The sequence below is a fragment of the Mangifera indica genome, chromosome 14 (assembly GCF_011075055.1).
Source record: "Mangifera indica cultivar Alphonso chromosome 14, CATAS_Mindica_2.1, whole genome shotgun sequence".
NCBI lineage: Eukaryota > Viridiplantae > Streptophyta > Magnoliopsida > Sapindales > Anacardiaceae > Mangifera > Mangifera indica.
Genome location: NC_058150.1, coordinates 353008 through 370991, shown reverse-complemented (window position 1 = coordinate 370991; position 17984 = coordinate 353008). Strand labels below are relative to the sequence as shown.

General features: G+C 33.9%; 1 protein-coding gene across 7 annotated transcripts; it reads right to left on the bottom strand.

Moving 5' to 3' along the window:
• Nucleotides 1-571: 571 nt before the first annotated feature.
• LOC123196162 (probable serine/threonine protein kinase IREH1) lies at nt 572-14695 on the bottom strand. 7 transcript variants are annotated; one of them, XM_044610062.1, is made up of 18 exons: nt 13867-14694; nt 8314-8381; nt 8032-8214; nt 6559-7935; nt 6179-6351; nt 5760-6006; nt 5472-5564; nt 5251-5391; nt 5059-5151; nt 4548-4752; nt 4040-4125; nt 3639-3727; nt 2347-2398; nt 2181-2237; nt 1913-2086; nt 1723-1803; nt 928-1105; nt 572-838 (listed from the first exon to the last, which is right to left on the bottom strand). In XM_044610062.1, exons 1-17 carry the CDS (start codon nt 14504-14506, stop codon nt 1025-1027), a joined length of 3840 nt encoding a protein of 1279 aa, XP_044465997.1. In that variant the 5' UTR covers nt 14507-14694; the 3' UTR covers nt 572-838; nt 928-1024. The 7 variants fall into 7 exon arrangements, with proteins under 7 accessions (XP_044465997.1, XP_044466000.1, XP_044465999.1 ...); XM_044610065.1 differs by having other exon boundaries at nt 1723-1800; nt 13867-14693; XM_044610064.1 differs by having other exon boundaries at nt 8314-8378; nt 13867-14693.
• Between the last annotated feature and the right edge of the window lie 3289 nt (nt 14696-17984).

The window sequence follows — 17984 nt, the reverse complement described above, 5'->3', positions numbered from 1 at the left end:
TGAGTGCACAAACGATAAAAATTTTTAGTTTACCTTAAAATTTTATTTGTATTTTAACCCATTTATATTAATTTCCTTCTGCCTTTTTCATAATACAATTGTCTTGCATAATGTCAGGTTAAAATGCCTGGTAGGCCACATGTCACTATTATATTAGTTGTTTTAATATATTATTGTACATTCTTACCCTTGTCTCCACTAACTTTATTATAGTAATATCGTAATTTAAAGGTAAATTCAACACATGCAAGAGCCAACTTGATCTTGACTGACTTGAATTAGACAGTGACGCCTTAAAAAAACAAAAAGAATCCTACTAGAAGAATCTCTAAATAAAAATAAAAAGGTTACCGGCAAGATAAGCTCTGACACCGAGATTGCTCTCGGGCTAAGCTCAATGAACAAAACATTCTTCATCTCGAAATCAACTCTTCAAAGCAAAACACTCAACCGACTTGATTTCAATCCAATCGCCATACTATATTATATCAAAATACCTCAAAAGTCATTCACAAACCCAAAATCCCAATTGAACCTGACAATCATTGAGACTTCACAGAAACCAGGCAGCTTTCAAAATTTGAGCAATATACATATATATATATTTTTTACAAGGGTTTAAACATAACAGGGAAATGTGTTCTCATTGCTATTGATTCAAAAATCAGAGGGTAAATTCATAAGCCAAATCAGAATTATAAGTAAACATTGTACAGTCCTCATCTCAAACAAAAATGGACAGTAAAATTGAAACCCCAGTTGGAGTTTCAACTTTTTCTTGTTTAACCTATAACAAGAAAGAGCACTTCCCGAATGCGGCTTCTATTGCAAGTTTTCTCTGAAAAATGCAGAACTCAAACAGTTCATAAATGGCGGAGTGAGATAAAATAAAGATGAAATGGAGTTCTGAGAGTTGACATGTCATACATGTACAAAGGTATACAAACAACGCTGGTGAATTGGTACATCCTCATCCATAGAACAGCAAGAGCTGATTCCAGCTTCTGATCCAAAGATGTGGTCGCTATGCATTAGGGTTTTTCGGATCATCCCTCCAACTTTTCGAAAGCAGATCATAGTTGATTGATGCAAGCTGCGAGAGATTCTAATAGCCAAAAAGAAAAGAAAAGTTAGAATTGTAGGAACAAAAATGAAAAAAAAAGGTAAATTTAGAGGTGGGTTTTTTATGAGGGAAAAAGGATAAAAAGAGGACAGGGAGATGGCATGAAACATGTACGATCCAAAACGAAAACATTACAGATTAGACATGAGGACTTTGGTAGGCCTTTCAAAAAAATAATAAAAATTTCAATTATCACATCATTATCTTGAAAAACATTACAAACCCTTTTGAATTATAAAAATTTTCAAATACAACCCCACTGCATTATCTCTCCTCCAATAAAGTATATCGATTTATATTAATAAAATTATTGATTTAGACCGATATGTATCATATCGTACAATACACCTTTGATACACCCAAAAATACGTATTGTTTTTTACCTATATTGCGTTGTACGATACATATTACATATCATACGATTCTAATAACCATGGTCGTGAAGGAAAATTGAATTTATCAACTTTGCATCGGACTAATCAGCAATGATCAAATAGGCTCATTCTCTAAATGCTTGTTATAATTTATAACTAAATTATATAGCAAATTGCACCAAGTCATTGCTATCTGAATTTTAACAAGAGTGGTTAAGAGAATACCTTGAATGAGAAATTACTGAAGGAGTAAACATCAGTTGAGCCAGATTCAAACTCCGCAAGACCTCCACATTCATCACCCTGCTTACATTATTGTTCAATATCAAGTCAATCCCACAATACCCGTACATAAAGAACCTTAAAGTTCTACAAATCAATATCTGAAATTGAGCAAATTTTTATGATGCACTACCACTTCTTCTTGGCGATTACTCGGGCAACTACTGCCGCCACTTAAGCTATCAGCATCGCTGGAGTCCTCAAAGTCACTTGCTAGATACACATGGTCATCCGAAGTATTCCATGTGTAGCGGCTTGTGAAGTAACTGGTATCAAGTGCACTCTCTGAAGTGGGAACAAATGCAGCCTGTGAAAAGTGACAGCTCATGCGGTTCGGTCAATCAAAGAGCTTAAATTATAAGACCGCATCATATGTCTACAAATGAAGAGAAAATTACTACCTTCTGTCTGGCTAATGTGTCCCAGTTGATATCTTTGAAGAAGATATGCTGCTTCACCTGCACGACAAGATTTCTCTTCCATTATTACAGATTCAAAGTAGCAAAACTTGAATCCCAAAATAATGAACAAAGAAGCACAGAAACTTTAACTAATAGCCGAAATCACCTCTGAAGCTCCTCCAGCTCCAAGTCTCTGATGTGGATCTTCCGTCAATAATCTGTAAAATTGAGGAAATCAACAACCATAAGATACTGCAGAAAAAGCTTTCTCAAATTCACCAGCAGTCTATCTTGGCCATGTAAGCATTACACCCAACATTAACTACTATCCAACAATGTTTATCGAACCAGGCCTTGACCAGGTCAAAGGCCCAGTCCGGGTTTTTCCAGGACCAACAGTCAGACCGAGAAAACAACACAATTTAAATAAATGATTATTTATAATATACTGGAAACTTGTTTGTGGTCTGATGGTGTTACATTATTCTCACAAATGCTTAGACTCAAACCCAAGTCCCAGTATTTGCAAATATTGTGTTGGCACTCAAGGCTGGATTAGCTCGAGCTCAGCTCAGTTTGTATATAGTAGAGCTCGAGTTCAAGCTCGTGGAAGCTAGAATCGAATTCAACTCAGCTCGTTTTGAACTCGAGTTTTAACTATTTCATTATTAAAGCGACGTCATTTTAATACATATTAGTGGAAACGACGTCGTTTTGTATTAAAATTTTTGAGCTTGTATAGGGCTGGCTCATTTCAGGCTTCGAGCTCGAGCTCAAACGGGCTTAGTTCGAATCCAACCCTATTGGCACCAACATGACTTCAACATACCCTTGAGCTGTAGTAAAACCGGCAGTTTAACCAGAAAACCAGTGTGCTTAATGCAGTTGAACTACATTTCAAGGCAATCGAATGGTTAAAACCATTAGAACGTTCAACCAGACCAGAGAGGCCACTGGGTTCCAGTCAAACTGGTTTGGTTTGGTTTTCAGAAACATGCTATCCAAAGAAAAGTCATGTTGTACAAAGTTAGCAGAGGTAGAAGATTCTCATGTTTTCCAATGTTACCATCCATAGAATCTTTATCTGATAAATTTAGTGTACAATAAAATAGGAGAAATATAGCCAAATAACAGGCTACAGAGCACAAAAGCTGCACAAACCAATATCATATGAAGGAATTGATAAAATCATAGAAAACAGAGTTAATTATCAAACTTAGGCAGGTTACTTTGAAATTTCAATTTAGCATCAAAGAAGGAATAAAATAATAACTGAAAATTTTTCAACAACAGAGTTTTCCTGTACAAGGGCCACATTAAAGTCATTCATATCTAATATAATTATATATAATAATTGGTCAGCTTATACAGCATTCCTTATTACACACATGAGATACCCTGATGATATTTCAACACAAATATTTGAAAGCAAACCTTAGCAACCAATGATTTTCTTACCGATCGATAAGATCTTGTGCTTCAGCGCTCATTTCATCAGGTATGCTAGGCCAGGGTATTTTACAGTTCAGAATATTATCAAATATTTGCTGGAATCAAAACAACACAATAAGAATTGGGATGAACTGAGAACTGAATCAATTGGGAAAAGAGGTATTAAGATGTAATCTAATGTTAACCGTTTCAATACAGATATTCCGATCACAATAAGTACCTACCTATCGACAAAGTTTTTTTGTCTGATAATACAACAAAAATAAGGACAACAAAGAATATATAAAGATATATGTACCCCAAAAAAACACTGAAAGGAAGATGCTAGGAAAATGTAAATACATCAAAGAACTGGCGGAAAGTAATTCAACCACAACATGAACTATAACAGTTGAGGAGAAATTAACCTGAGGATGCTCAGCATTAAAGGGCGGTATGCCAACAATTAGTTCAAATAGAATGACACCCACAGACCACCAATCCGCTGTTGTGCCTGAAATAATTTTAAAACATAGGAACTCCTTAACATTATTTACAAGCAAGCCACACATAATGAAGAAAGCATAAGCTAATTACTCAAAATGCAGTAGTCAGGTGCCATTGAGGTTTTAATATGGCAAGAAATCGCATTTTTTGCCGTAATGTATCAGTGAAAACTGAAAAACGTTTTTCAACCCATGATTTACTGAAAAAAAATTTTAACCCATGATCATTCATTGATTCATTAGGATCAAAGCTGACTGAGCTTTCAGGCATAATTATTCCTTCAAGGGGAACCAAACTATTAAGACCAGATCTAACTGCAATATGAAACATACGAAGATAGTAGATGATTATAACTTTCAGAACAACTGTTCAACACCAAGTTCAACTATAACTCGAAAAAAGTGATAAAGAAGATGATTATAGACAAACCATGCCCAGTTCCCAGAAGTATCTCTGGTGCCAAATAATCAGGTGTGCCCACAGCAGTACGTTTCTTCCGCCTTTCTTGCTGATGCGCTGATACGAACAACTGGGGCTCATCATCCTCCATCATTGATGTGCCACTAACTGCAGGACCAGATAAATCATCTGTACTGTTGATGAGACCAACTCTGGAAAGCCCAAAGTCTGTCAACTGCCAGATGGAATAAAAAGATATCCTTAAAGTTTAAACTTAGAGAAAGAAAAAAGAAATGCAAACCCTCAAAAACAGCAATTTGGGACCAAAAGAAATAGAAAATATAAAACAAATTAGATTAATATAAGAAAATATATTAAAATAATTGGTCTTGAAATCTAAACAACCAAAGGCTTTCTATGCCAACATTACCAGGTATTAACATTACATGCAATCTGAAAAAAGTCAAGTCAAAATTACAGAAACAAAATATTATGGAAAAGACACCTTATATAAGCAAGGAAATTTTGAAAAGCTAGTTACCTTGATATGACCATCATGTGCAATCAACAAATTATCAGGCTTCAAATCACGATGAACCACACAAAGAGAATGTAAATATTCCAAAGCAAGAACCTGTGACCAACAAAAAAAAAAAAGGGGAGAACGGAGTGTTCACATCTAAGAGTTGAACCATAAAGAAGCAGAAAATTACTCTAAAATGAAAAAACTTACAACTTCGGCAATGTACACCCGTGCAACATCTTCATCTAAGCAGCCTAAATTCCTCAACAATGAGTATAAATCTCCTCCATTCAAATACTCCATCACAAGGTACAAGTTCTCACGGCATGTAAATGAATAGAAGAACCGAACCTGATACAGCTTCCATTCAAGTTAAAACAGGAAATGAACTTCCAATTCAAGTAAACTGCTTTGCAACTAGACCTGCTCACCACAAATGGATTGCGGACAGAAATCAATATATCACGTTCCGCTAATATACTTTCAACTGCATTCTTCCTGATCATATCTGCCTTTTTAAGAACCTAACAAATTGGCAAAAATGACAATTAAATGCAGACTGAGAAAAAACAAATCTATGCTAAATGGGTTTTACAATAATCAAACAAATTACAGTAGTCTGTAAAGATACATATTCTCATTCAGTGCAGTACTGAAAAATGCAGACCTTCTAAGGAGAAGTACAAGGAAAAATCAATATTAATATAGTGATGAAGTACCTTTATTGCAAAAAGATCCCCTGTGGTTCTCTTTTTCGCCAAGAAAACCCGTCCAAATGCCCCACGACTAATTGGTTTTATTATCTCAAAATCATCTATCGAGGTACGATCCTTAGAAGAGTGTATAGGACTTGTTCTCAAGCTACGAATAACATCATCTTCCAAAGGAGCATCTTCGTCAATTACAGTATTACTTATATAAACTTTTTCATCATCCACCAGCTCACAGAGCTGCAAATACTTCTCCCTACATAGCCACAATTCAATAAGCTAAGCATAACAAAATCCAATTCAGATTATTCAAAGGCCATAGTTACAAAAGTTCCTTAACAAAATGTCAACCGACCTATTGAGTGGAAAAGTAAGTATGAGCGTGACCTAATTAAAATATTCAACAAATAAAGCAGCAAAACACTCACCGAATTAGCTTTTCAATACGAGTCCCAAAGGTCTCAACAGTGAGTGCATTAAACTTCCTACGGTCAATGACAACCCTTAGGTCTTCAAGACAAGCTAGCAAATACTGCATGTACCTTTCATCATTCAATGGTGTAGTTCCTGAACATTTTGCAATATCAGCAAGTTCACTCATCTGCATAATCCAAAGGATAATTTAACTTATCAGCACCAACATTTAAACTAATATGCAAATCATCGAGTACTAGTGAGTACACTAGCACAAATAAGTCAGAAAATGCTTACTATATTTATACATTAAATAAGTTATACTCAATGCTACCATCTTATAAGTTATAAAGGATATCAACTTTTATATTAACTAAAAGGCAAAAAAAAATACCTGTGGAAAATCATCCTGCTCAGAAAAAGTACCCTTTCCAGCCAATAACAAATCTATTGGACTAGTCCTGGGTGTCAATAAAGGAGACCTTGGAGTCATGCTACCTGCAGATGATGTTGTCATGCCTTGGTCAGATTTTGGACCAAATCGAGTTTTACATGACATGGACGGCAAACCCTTCAAGTCATCCATAAGAACAGAATTATCAGCTTCAGGAACATAGTCAAGCATGTCCTCTGAACCCCTCCGAGACAAATCACTGAATTTTGGAGAGAGAACATCAGATTCTTCAGTCATACTTGAATTTGAAACCTTTGCTAAATCTGGGCTTCCAACAACTGCATGATGGATATCCTTCTGTCCAAAATATTCCATTATCTTCTCAAGAGTTTCTGCAATTCTGACAAGTCGTTCATTGACACTTAGACCCTTTTGGTCACATCGATCAGCAATTGCACAAATTTTGGAGTGATCTTCCACGTGTGAGGTTGGAACCTCTTCCTCACAAATACGACATATGATTGAACTACTATCATCAGAAATATTTTGCTGGTCTCCCCAATAACCCCAAGAAACTTTGTGTTGGTGCTTAGATAAATGTTCCAAATTTTCTTTAGGAGGAAGCTCAGGTAGCTTAGAAGCTGTCATATCCACATCAGATTTTCCCATTCGGTTTGAGGGTTTCAAAAGTTCATTCCTACTTTCAATCTGCTCCTTTGATCTAGGACTTTCCTTGATCTTTCCAACCGAGGATGGAAGTCTCTTCCAAGAGGACATTCGATCCCTGCTCGCAGAGGAATCCAAGTTCTTGGCAGTGTCATCAGTGGGACAAAGAATGTTACCCTCTGGCATAACATGGTCTGTCTTCCAATCCATGCCACGTTGCTCCTGACTATAAGATTTCCTGGCTGAAGCTGCCTTGGAGGCCTTCACAGTACTGGAACCTTTTGAATCCCTTCCAATGCCTGGAGGAATACGTTTATCTGCAGAATGCAGGACCCTAGACTGACCAAGTTGCAAGACATTTACATCCTCTGCCAACCCACTTTCCTTGTGGAACTGCAACAATCTAGTACATCTAGTGAGAATGAAAAGCATTTTGGTATGAAGTTGCTTCAGCACACCAGGCGGAAGTTCCTGACGCCTATCATCCAATTCCTGTACTATGCCTTCACACTGAAGCCAAAACTCTCCAGGTGATGTCATAGCACAGCTCTTAGCCAAAACCAGCAAATCCTCAATGGGCTCCTGCCATTCAGGATGACTTTCTGCATTTTTTTCAAGAATTCCAACCAGATCTCCAGCGAAAATAGCCAGATCAGAGTTCACTTCTTCCTTTGCTTTGTCAAATTTAGCCCGAATTACAACCAAGATCTCCTGTATATGATAGCAAACTGTTTAACTCCACAGACTTCTAAAGCACAATCCATCCAAAACCTGCAAGCATATATAATACAAGACAAACTGAAGTACCTCCAGATTATTTATGCCTCGAGGCTTCATAAATGGGAAAGGCCGTACACCTTTAGAGTTTAATTCATGGGAGAAACTTTTGATATCAGCGGGAAACCTCTTTCTTGGAGCACTTGTCACACGGAGTATAGCTTGAAATCGGGGAGATTCAGACTCCTTTGGATTTTCGCAATCATATGAAGTCTACAAAGCAATAACAAACTTCAACAAAAACGTAAACAATAATAAGAAAAAGACCCAAGAATTCAAGAAAAGCATCAATGGAGATCCTTCCAACAATACCTCTGGCGTACAGAGTTCTGAACTTCTAAATCGCCCAGTAGAGCCCCATGATGATTCATAACGACCTGCTAAAGTGATTCAAAGCATCAATAAGAACTTTAGGGAAAGAAAGCTAATATATTTTCCATTCACTTTAAGAGTGTTAGCAGAAAGAAATTTATTTTTTTCAAACTGGCACCCATTTTAAAACAAGGATATGCCACAAGGAAAGCCATAGTGGAGAAATTTGCAAACAAAGGCAACTGCAAAAAAGACATGAAAAAGACAGTTGGAAGCAACACCAGAATGCATAATAAGTTGGGCTGGGTATGGTCTCCTTCGGGTAGGTAAACAATGATGATGACCCAAACCAATTCAATATGGTCCTTTTTAAATGTCTGGTTACATATAGTTTCCATACAGAATTTTATCCCCATCATAGACAAGAACTATAAACTGGCTTAAAATCAGCTTCTTGTTGTGTGGAAATTATTTTAGAACAAATTAATAGCCATAAATTAACAAGTCTAGATGGCGATTGTTTTTTCCTCCAATATCAGAATAAAATAAACGGATTTATAATCTAAATAGATATGATTGAATGGATTTTAATGATCTGTTCAATTTTTTTAACTATATAATCCAATAAAATTGTTAAGTCATTTGTTCTTTCAAATAAAAAGGTGTTGAAAATTGACATTTTGGCATATAAAAGTTAGGGGTAAGCATATCTCACTCTTCTTCACTCTCTGCCTCCCACTCTTAAATCTCGCTCTTCTTCTTCTCTTTTCCTCTCTACAGAGGCCTTGCTTTCTCTTATTGCTTTTTTTCAGAAAAGAAAAAGGAAAGAGAAATTTGGCTTTGTTGTGAGTTTACAGCAATGCAAGGCTACCTTCTTGTTGCCGACCTTCCCTCACCACCGCAGACTGGGGACACTTGGAAACTACTTGATTCAATTGTTTGTGGAAATAATAATAACAATAATAACAACAACGAGAATGGGGAAGAAGAAGAGAGTATTGTCGAAGGTGTGGTGCTATTACTGCAACAAAAAATTCAATAACTAGAAGATTCTCATTCAACACCGGAAGGCTAAGCACTTCAAGTGCCATATCTGCCACAAGAAGCTCTCCACTGTCGGCCACATGGTCCCAACTTAATGGAAGTTGATATAATTTTCATGAAATTTGTGAGAGAATGATTGGCTTGATGGAAATACTGGTAAAATTAACTTCACCGGTTTCATATTTGTGAAAGCCTCTTTCAAAAAGTGACATTTGTACATATGTTATTGTGTTTTGCTAATGTTTTCTTCAAATCTAATTTAAGGTTTTGTAAAATTCATGGGAATTGCTTAACTTGATGAAATAAAGGCTAGAAATCTTCAAGAAGTTCCACTGTATTTGTGGGTGATTGCTTGGCTTGTGAAGTTCAAGCAAACTTCACTGATTACTAATGTGAGGTTCAATGGAATAATGTGTTAGAAGAGAGTTGGAAAGCTGTGGATTTGGTTTGTTTAACTATTAAAGAAGAAGACGAAGAAAGGGAGACTTATTGGAGATGACTGGTAAGAAAGAAGAAAAGGGAGAGAACAAGACCAGGTACTCAGATGCAGAACAAAAACTGTCTAAGTAGATTCTGGATATGAACTTGCCCGTACAAGTTCCATGTAGTAACTTGTCTTCCAGTTTCCACTTTTTAAAGTGAGAACCCAGACCAGCTCACCCCTAATATATGTCCATTTGATATTAAATGCAATACTCTTCAATTTTTTATGTTATATAATTTGTTGTATAAACTTTAAAAGTAAATATCAGTGAAAGTGAAAACCTTGTTGATCTAACTACTTGATCCAGTAGTTTAGCATAATAAAAAGGTACCAACTAACAAATGAAACAATTTAGACAATCTCTGAAGAAAAGTAAAAAAACAGGTTTAATAAATGAGCAGAGATGTAATATAACTAAGGATATTATTGTCAAAAAAATAATACAAACTAGTCAAACATTTTTCATTATGCGAAAATTAAAAAAAAAAAAAGCTTTTTTAACTCACTTAATTTTAGCAAAAAGTCATAATTAGGATAAAAAGCAAACAGCTGAAATGATTCATTTTAGTTAATTTACCCTTAAGTTGAAAAAACAAATATAAGAGGCAGACCAAGATACACTTGGTCAAAAGTTCAGTAAGATTATGATTATTATCGTATGCATCTCAATCTCAGATTGTATAGCATGAAAAACCAAAAAAAAAAAAAAAAGGTATAACCTACCTAAAAGAACATTTTATAAATTAATAACTAGTCTACAGTAACAAAAAATCTTGCCATAAATTTAAATTAGAAAAATTAATAAACATAAGAAAATAATAAAAGTTGAAATATTAATTATAGAATCTAAGCATTTATATAATAGAAGCATGTTTAATTGATTTATACATTTTCAACAGTTCACAGAATAACAATATGATCACCATTTCTACAATAGTTTTATTTCTGGATAAAAAAGAAAACAAGCGAGAAAATTATTAAGGAAACAAGGATAAAGAAACAATAACAAAATCATATATCCACGTTTTATTCTTTCAACTAATAAGTTGTTACTCCCTTTAAAGGTCAAGGTGATATTGTAGTTCTATAATAAATCATAAGCACTCCGCAAAAAAGACCATGGAAAATAATAACAATAATTAATATACATATATAGAAATATAAATATAGATATATTAATGACTTGGAAGCTTTCCCCACAACATAAGGATTAAATTTATATGGCGGCCTCAGTCCTTTTACAGTAAGGGTTCAATTGATACAACTAGGCCAAAGGACTATTTCCCACCCAAAGTATTCTCTTATCTCAAGTTCCCACTCCTTAACTTTGAAAATCTCATTTACTCACACATAAACAATTAAAATTAATGAAACTTTAACCCCTTAAAATTTTATTTCTCCCCCTCCCCCAAATCCTAAAAACTAACAATTTCTCCCATAAACCAAGTTTTAAAAAATAACATTCCCCCCCTAAAGTTTAGTTTTCAAAACCGACGCCATCTCCGGCACTTCTCTGACGACATCTCCTTTCTTCCTCCAGTGGTCGTTCTCTCACCATCTTCTCCTCCGGCCGACGGTTCTAAAACCAACAAAAAACGATATTTCATCGGAAAAGACAAAACAACATCTCCCCAACGAAGACGAGAGATCTCGTCTTCGTCTTCCCAACAAAACTGAGTTATTTTCGACGTCAATCGACACCGTCCAAGCTTCTAAACAAGAAAAGCTTGACAACCTGAGAGAAAGGAGGCATCGAGAGATATTTGTCGTAGACAACAGCGTCAAATTTTATGTCGGAGATCTAGAAACTAAACCCTAGGGGTGAACTGTCATTTTTTAAAACTTAGGTTAGACAGAAATTTTTAGTTTTTAAAGTTTAGGAGAAGGAAAAAGAGATTAAATTTTGGTTTATTTTTAATATTACAAGTAAAATAATGATTTTATCCATAAACCCGTTAATTTTAATCACTCATGGGTATATATTTGAGATTTTCAAAGTTAAGAGATTAAAACTTGAGATAAGAAGATACTTTAGGTGGGAAATAGTCCTTTGGCCATACAACTACCTTAAAAGTCTCTTCCGGAAGTACATCCTATCTTCTAGGAAGATGCATAGGTTAGTAAGACAATGCTTTGTGACCTAGGTTATGTGTATTGCCAACTAGGGATTTATCTCTCCATTGATAACATATTAGATACCTCTTTGCCTCCACACGGTGAAACCTTATACTTTTGATCTCTCTTTACGTTGATTTACCATATAAAGTGTTAATTTAAGTATAGAAAGTGTTGGAATTAATTCTAAAGCAACGTAAGTTCCTTCACAATGCCTTTGTCCCACCTTTCTTAACATAAAAACATGCAAAATTAAGTTGTACCTACTTGTTGATTTGAAAAAGACTTATTTTTTGAGTTTGACAATAAAGACACCAAACTCCTATAAGAACTACTTTTTTAAGATTGTAATCAGGTTATGGCTACTATAAACCACAAACTCCTTCTTTTCTAGTCTTTAAACAAAGCTCACTCTCATCATGACTTGGATATTCAGAAAGATGACATTTCCCAATGGAAGAGAAGTAATACCAATTCATTCAAGCATGTCTATGATGAATAAAGCACTAGCCGAGTTGAAAGAAATAAAGAGGACTTGCTCCAAAATAGCAACTCTTCTTCAAAAATTCAATTCACTAGAGACTGATATCAGCACATTGTCCCTTGGTAGCTCAAGACATTTACCACAGTACAAAAAAATGCCTCTAAAGGTAGACCACCCAAATATTCAGACTCTCCGGAATCATAAATTTTTAAAATTCTTCTCCTCCTTATCATATCAAACTAATTGACCTCCCAGATAATTCACTAATTTAAATTACTTAAGTCCCTGGATTCTTTAACTTACTCTGATATATTTAGTAAAGTGGATCACTAAAACTGTCAGGTAATTGCAATAAGAACTTAATAAAAGACATTCTACCTAATCAGAGTAAGTTAGCACAGGGCAATTCTTTTAGATTGCCATCCAAAGTAGCCCTCTCAAGGAGTAATGCTTGTCAAGATCCAGACAACGTATCTTTTGTTTCCCTTTATTTCTTCAATGATACATTTATACTCCTTGATTTGTAATTCTCCTCCTTCTTAGCATACAAACTAACTGTTCTTCCCAAATAATCCCGAAATATTTCAATTATTATAACTTTCTAGATTCTTGGAAATGTTTACCCTTGATAGATTATCACTATAACTATCCTATAAAGCAAGGGAAGAAAAGGCATTCCACCAACTCAGAGTTACTTGGCAATGGTAACCATTTTAGATTGTCATCCGCGTGACTCTCTCAAGGGATAAAGTGCATTACATACAGACCACATATCTTTACTTTCCCTTTTTTTTCTTTACTAATAAATTTATCCTCCTAGATTTTTTATTCCCCTCCTAAGCAAAATAAACTAACTGCTCCCCCTCACAGATTCTTGAACATGTTTAAGACTGTCACTCTTACTCTGACATATTAAATAAAGTGAATCACTGGAACCATACTGTAATTGGGAAAAGTAAGGCATTCCACGACTCAAAGAAACTTGGCATGTGGCAATCATTTCAGACTGCCATCCAAAAAACTCTCTTGAAGGGTAAGACTCATTATGTCCTGTAATTCTGAACAGCAAGGTGTTCCTCCAACTTGGAGAAACTTGGTACTTGGCAATCATTTTTTATTGCCATCTAAGCAACCCTTTCGAATGGTAAGGCTCATTATGCCCCAGACCACGTCTTCTCTTTCACATACAATAAGTTTATAATTTCTATCAAGAGTAACGCTCATTGACCACCTGACTAATAAGGCGATTCCTTCGTCTAATCAGAAATTATAGTTTCATCTATTAAGAGTAAAGCTAATTTCGTCCCTGACTAATAAATTTATAATTTGTATTAAAAGCAAACGTTCATCTACCAACGGTAACGATCATTAATTAAGTTTTATTTTTCTTAGTTATCTGAAATTTCTCAATCAAAACAAAAATTACCAGCTTCAGATGACGATTCACCGCCCTGCAACCGGGACTTCGCCAGCAAAATGGGGCTCTGTTCTCGAGACTGTCCACCAATCGACTCGCTATCGCCACCAACACTCTCATTAAACCCCATTTTCTTCTTCCCACTCCCACCTCCACTCGCCAAAGATTTTCCGGAACTCGAATTCCCATCTCCGCCGCCCCTCGACAGATTACTCGCCGCCGCTTTATCTCCCTTAAAACTAAAGAAACTCTCCTGCGGCAACGGCCCCGACCGCGTCTTTATCCGAGTCAGCCCCAGCGAAGACGCCAGAATCGGCGACACCGCACTCGCCTCCTCCTTCTGCTTGGTCGGAGAAGACGTCAACGTAGCAGTAGTACTATTAGTCAAATTCACCACAGTCGGAGTTAAAATACTCGTCGTTTCCTTTCCTTTAACTTCCTTCTTCTTGACTCCATGTTTGACTTGGGTTTGCCTGCACGCAACGCCACTGAAGCTCGAAGCACCACTACTAGTGGAACTTGGGATCTTGCTCGGGTCATCTTTAGACCCGGATTTCGGTTTCTTCTTATCGGATCGGATCGGGGAGTTGGATCCATCGGAGTCGGAGGATTTCTTTGAAGAGAAGAAGAGTTTGTTCTTGAACACCATTGTTAAGGTTACTTAGAGAGTGATTTTGAGAAGCCCTAGCATGTCACCGATGCCGGGCTGACGAAGGAAGCATTGAAGAAGACGGAAATCGAAGAAAAGGATGATTTTGAAGGCGGGTTTATGTAAATTTGGACAGTTTTTGGATTTTGGAAGACCGATAAAATAGGGAGAAGGAAAGAAATTGAGTTGAAGGATAATGGAAAAGAAAAGTAACAGTAAAATATATATTATTGGTAAATTTTTTTTTAACTGTTTTTTTTTATTTTTTCCCTAGTGGGTGGGTAAATATGAAAGAGACAATGTTTTGTATATCTATTTTTAGTATATAATTCATATATATAGTAATATTTCATCATGTAATTAGATGATTTTAAAACATATGTCATCATATGACAAAAAAACATTTAATCATATGATAACACCTTATCTATGTATATAAATTATATACAAAAAAAATAAATACATATAATTTTATTGATATGAAAATTACTAAGTCTTTTCAAAAATATTAAATACAATCAAATTGAAGCATGTTTTGATACATTCTATTTAATATTATAAATTCAATTAAAATGCATTTAAACAACCTAAACCAAACTGCCCATCAAAATCCTATCAGACCAGGTTTAGTCCAAATTGGGTTAGACTCCAACGGATCTTAAAAATTAATTGATCAGTTTAACTAGGCTTGTGAATTCATTTAGATCAAATTTGAGTTTAATTCGATTTATTTATAAAATCAAGTTAAATTTAAGTTAAAAAAAGTTCAATTTAATCCAATTTGAGAGCCTAATGATTATTTAATTTGATTCAAACAATTTGTGATTAAATTTGAGTTATGCGAATTAATTAACAAAATGATATTATTTTATCAATAAATTATAAACTTGAATCAAATTTTAAATTTTAAATTTAGAAATTAAATTACGCTCTAATTATTCTTGATTTTGATTTAATAAACTTAAATTATCTTATTTTTTTATTGAAACTAAAAAAAGAAAATTCAGACTTGCCTTGATACCTATCCTGCTTTTAAAACACTAGTTTTATGTACCAAAGTCAAATTTAACTGCCGCAACTACCAAACCATTAACCTTTAATTTTTCTTTCTTATTCCTATTCTACAAAATCCTCAACAATTCAAGTCATAGTCAAAGTTCTGGTATTTTTTGTCCCATTGCATCAAAGATTTGTTAAATATAGTTTGACATTTTTAGTTTTGAAAATAAATAAATTAATAAAAATCATCTCAAGAACATATTGATAAACCCATGGGCCTAAACAAAGTTCATATAACTCCGACAAACTGAATCCTGATCAACCCATGGGCCTATTCAAAGTCCATCCCAAGTGGATATCCACCCCAGAGCTTGTGCCTTCAGGGCCATGTGGGAAGGGCCTAGTCTATCCAAGTCAGGTTCTAGTATGGCTCATATTGAAGATGACCCAAATCTAAAGGAGATAATTTGAAATTGGTTCAAGTTTAATAAATTAAGATTAACTAAAAAATATATTTATTTTAGATTTGATTTGAGCAAAATTAAACTCCATTTCTTTTATAAAACCAAATTTAATCATTGATTGGACCTTGATTTATTTGATTGAAGTTTAAACAACTTAAATTGAATCTCACCTTACATGTGGGTATTGTTGCTATTTTTTTTTTTAAATATAACCTTACACACATGCAAGGATACCCATATGTAAGTAATTCAATCCTACAAACGAGTTAATAATTAAATCTGAATCAAATCAATTTGAATATACTATTAGAGTTAAACTCAAATAGACCCAAAACTCGTCTCTACTCTGATCCACTCTTACTCAGCTCTGCCCCCACGGAAATTTAAGAAAAATATATTGATTTGTAAAGCAATTTCTCCCATTTATATTCACATTGAATAGTTCAGTGGAAAGCATCAAGGCAGGTTGGTTTATGTCTGTTTTTTAGTGCAACAGGGAGAACGTGTTCCTTTTTGACCTTATCTTCAGCTTATCAATATTGAGACCCCACTCAAATTTATAAAAAATATCTTATTTATTTTAAATTATTCTATAACTATTTAAGAAAAATTAAAATTTTAGAATCAAATTTTATTTTGTATATATTAAACAAATATCAAAAGAGTTCAGTTAATCTTGATAATTGAATTTAAATATATATAACTTATAATTATGTGATTAAATAATATTTTATTTTTATTTAATTTTGATCTCAAATTTTATATTTAAGTTTAAGTTTAAATATCAAATACATTAAATTCAAATCAAATTTTGGGTTTTGATTCAGTTTAAATTGAATATAAAATTGAATTTATTTTAAATTTTTTCAAATTAAATTCAAATATAAATTCATCAATCTTGATTTAAAAAAATAAAAAATTCAATAGGTGTGATAGTCAAAAGCCTATATAAACACAACCCACTTTGTTTTGGTCATGGCCCATGAATTAGAAAATTTGCAGAGAAGCAATTACAATAAAATGACACCAATTTTAGTGTGACTCATTATTGACTCTTATTTTTAATCTGAAACTCGTGGTTAAACTAAATTTGTCATTTATTCGATTCAGCGAAGCTCCATTTTCAATTCCAATAGACCACAATCCTGGGCAACAAATATTTGTTTTTTTAATTATTTAATAATTTTATTTTTGAATCCTACAACTCACACGCAATATTCTTCAAATAAAGAATAAATTTCTTTTGAAAGTGTGTCTCTTAAGCACTTAGAAAGTTGTGCCTTGTCAACTTTTGATTGGTTGGACCACCAATAAACTTAAAAAACAAATTAAATATTAAATATAAAAGAAAAATTAGAACTGCAAAAACAATTTTAAAATATTTAATTATGCATGGTCGTATATTAATTTAGTTGAGGGCTTTCTTCACGTGGAAGAATGTGAGCTGTTACTTTAGCACGAACGGCAGCATGGGGCGGTGGTGGAATTTTAAAAAATAATTTGCTATAATTTTTTTTTTTTTTAAATAGTCACAATATAATATTATTAATTAAATATAATTCATGACTTTAACTCTATTAAAAATTTAAAATAATTACCCTTAAACAATATAAAACATTTCCCCACCTAAAATTAATTTTCTTCGACAAATTAAGTGCAAAATATAATTTTGACATCCAAGAATTTTGAAATTTTTTAAAAATAAATCTTTTATAAATCTAACTCAGAAGATTAAAATTTAAAAGTTTGACATTTTTACAAGTTTTAAAAATTGTATTTCAATCATTACAATCTATTAAGAACTTTAGTGAGAGATTTCTTCTTCAATATTACTATATCTCAACGTCATCATGATTTAGTTTTTATCACACTCTTCACTTAATCAAGTTGTTAATTAAATATTATCATCAACAATCTTTTTACTCTATAAAGAAAGGGTAAAATTGTTGACACAACGATAATCTAAAATCGATAATTAAAGAAAAATGGTGAAAGATTCTTATATAATTTAAATA

Bases quoted from the DNA above. Each gene is read 5' to 3' on its own strand.
- LOC123196162 (XM_044610063.1), bottom strand. From the start codon at position 14,506: ATGGTGTTCAAGAACAAACTCTTCTTCTCTTCAAAGAAATCCTCCGAC. The intron at 2,238-2,346 runs GTGATTTCGGCT...CTTGTCGTGCAG, and splicing joins GAGCTGGAGGAGCTTCAGAG to GTGAAGCAGCATATCTTCTT. The intron at 2,087-2,180 runs GTAGTAATTTTC...CACTTTTCACAG, and splicing joins ACACATTAGCCAGACAGAAG to GCTGCATTTGTTCCCACTTC.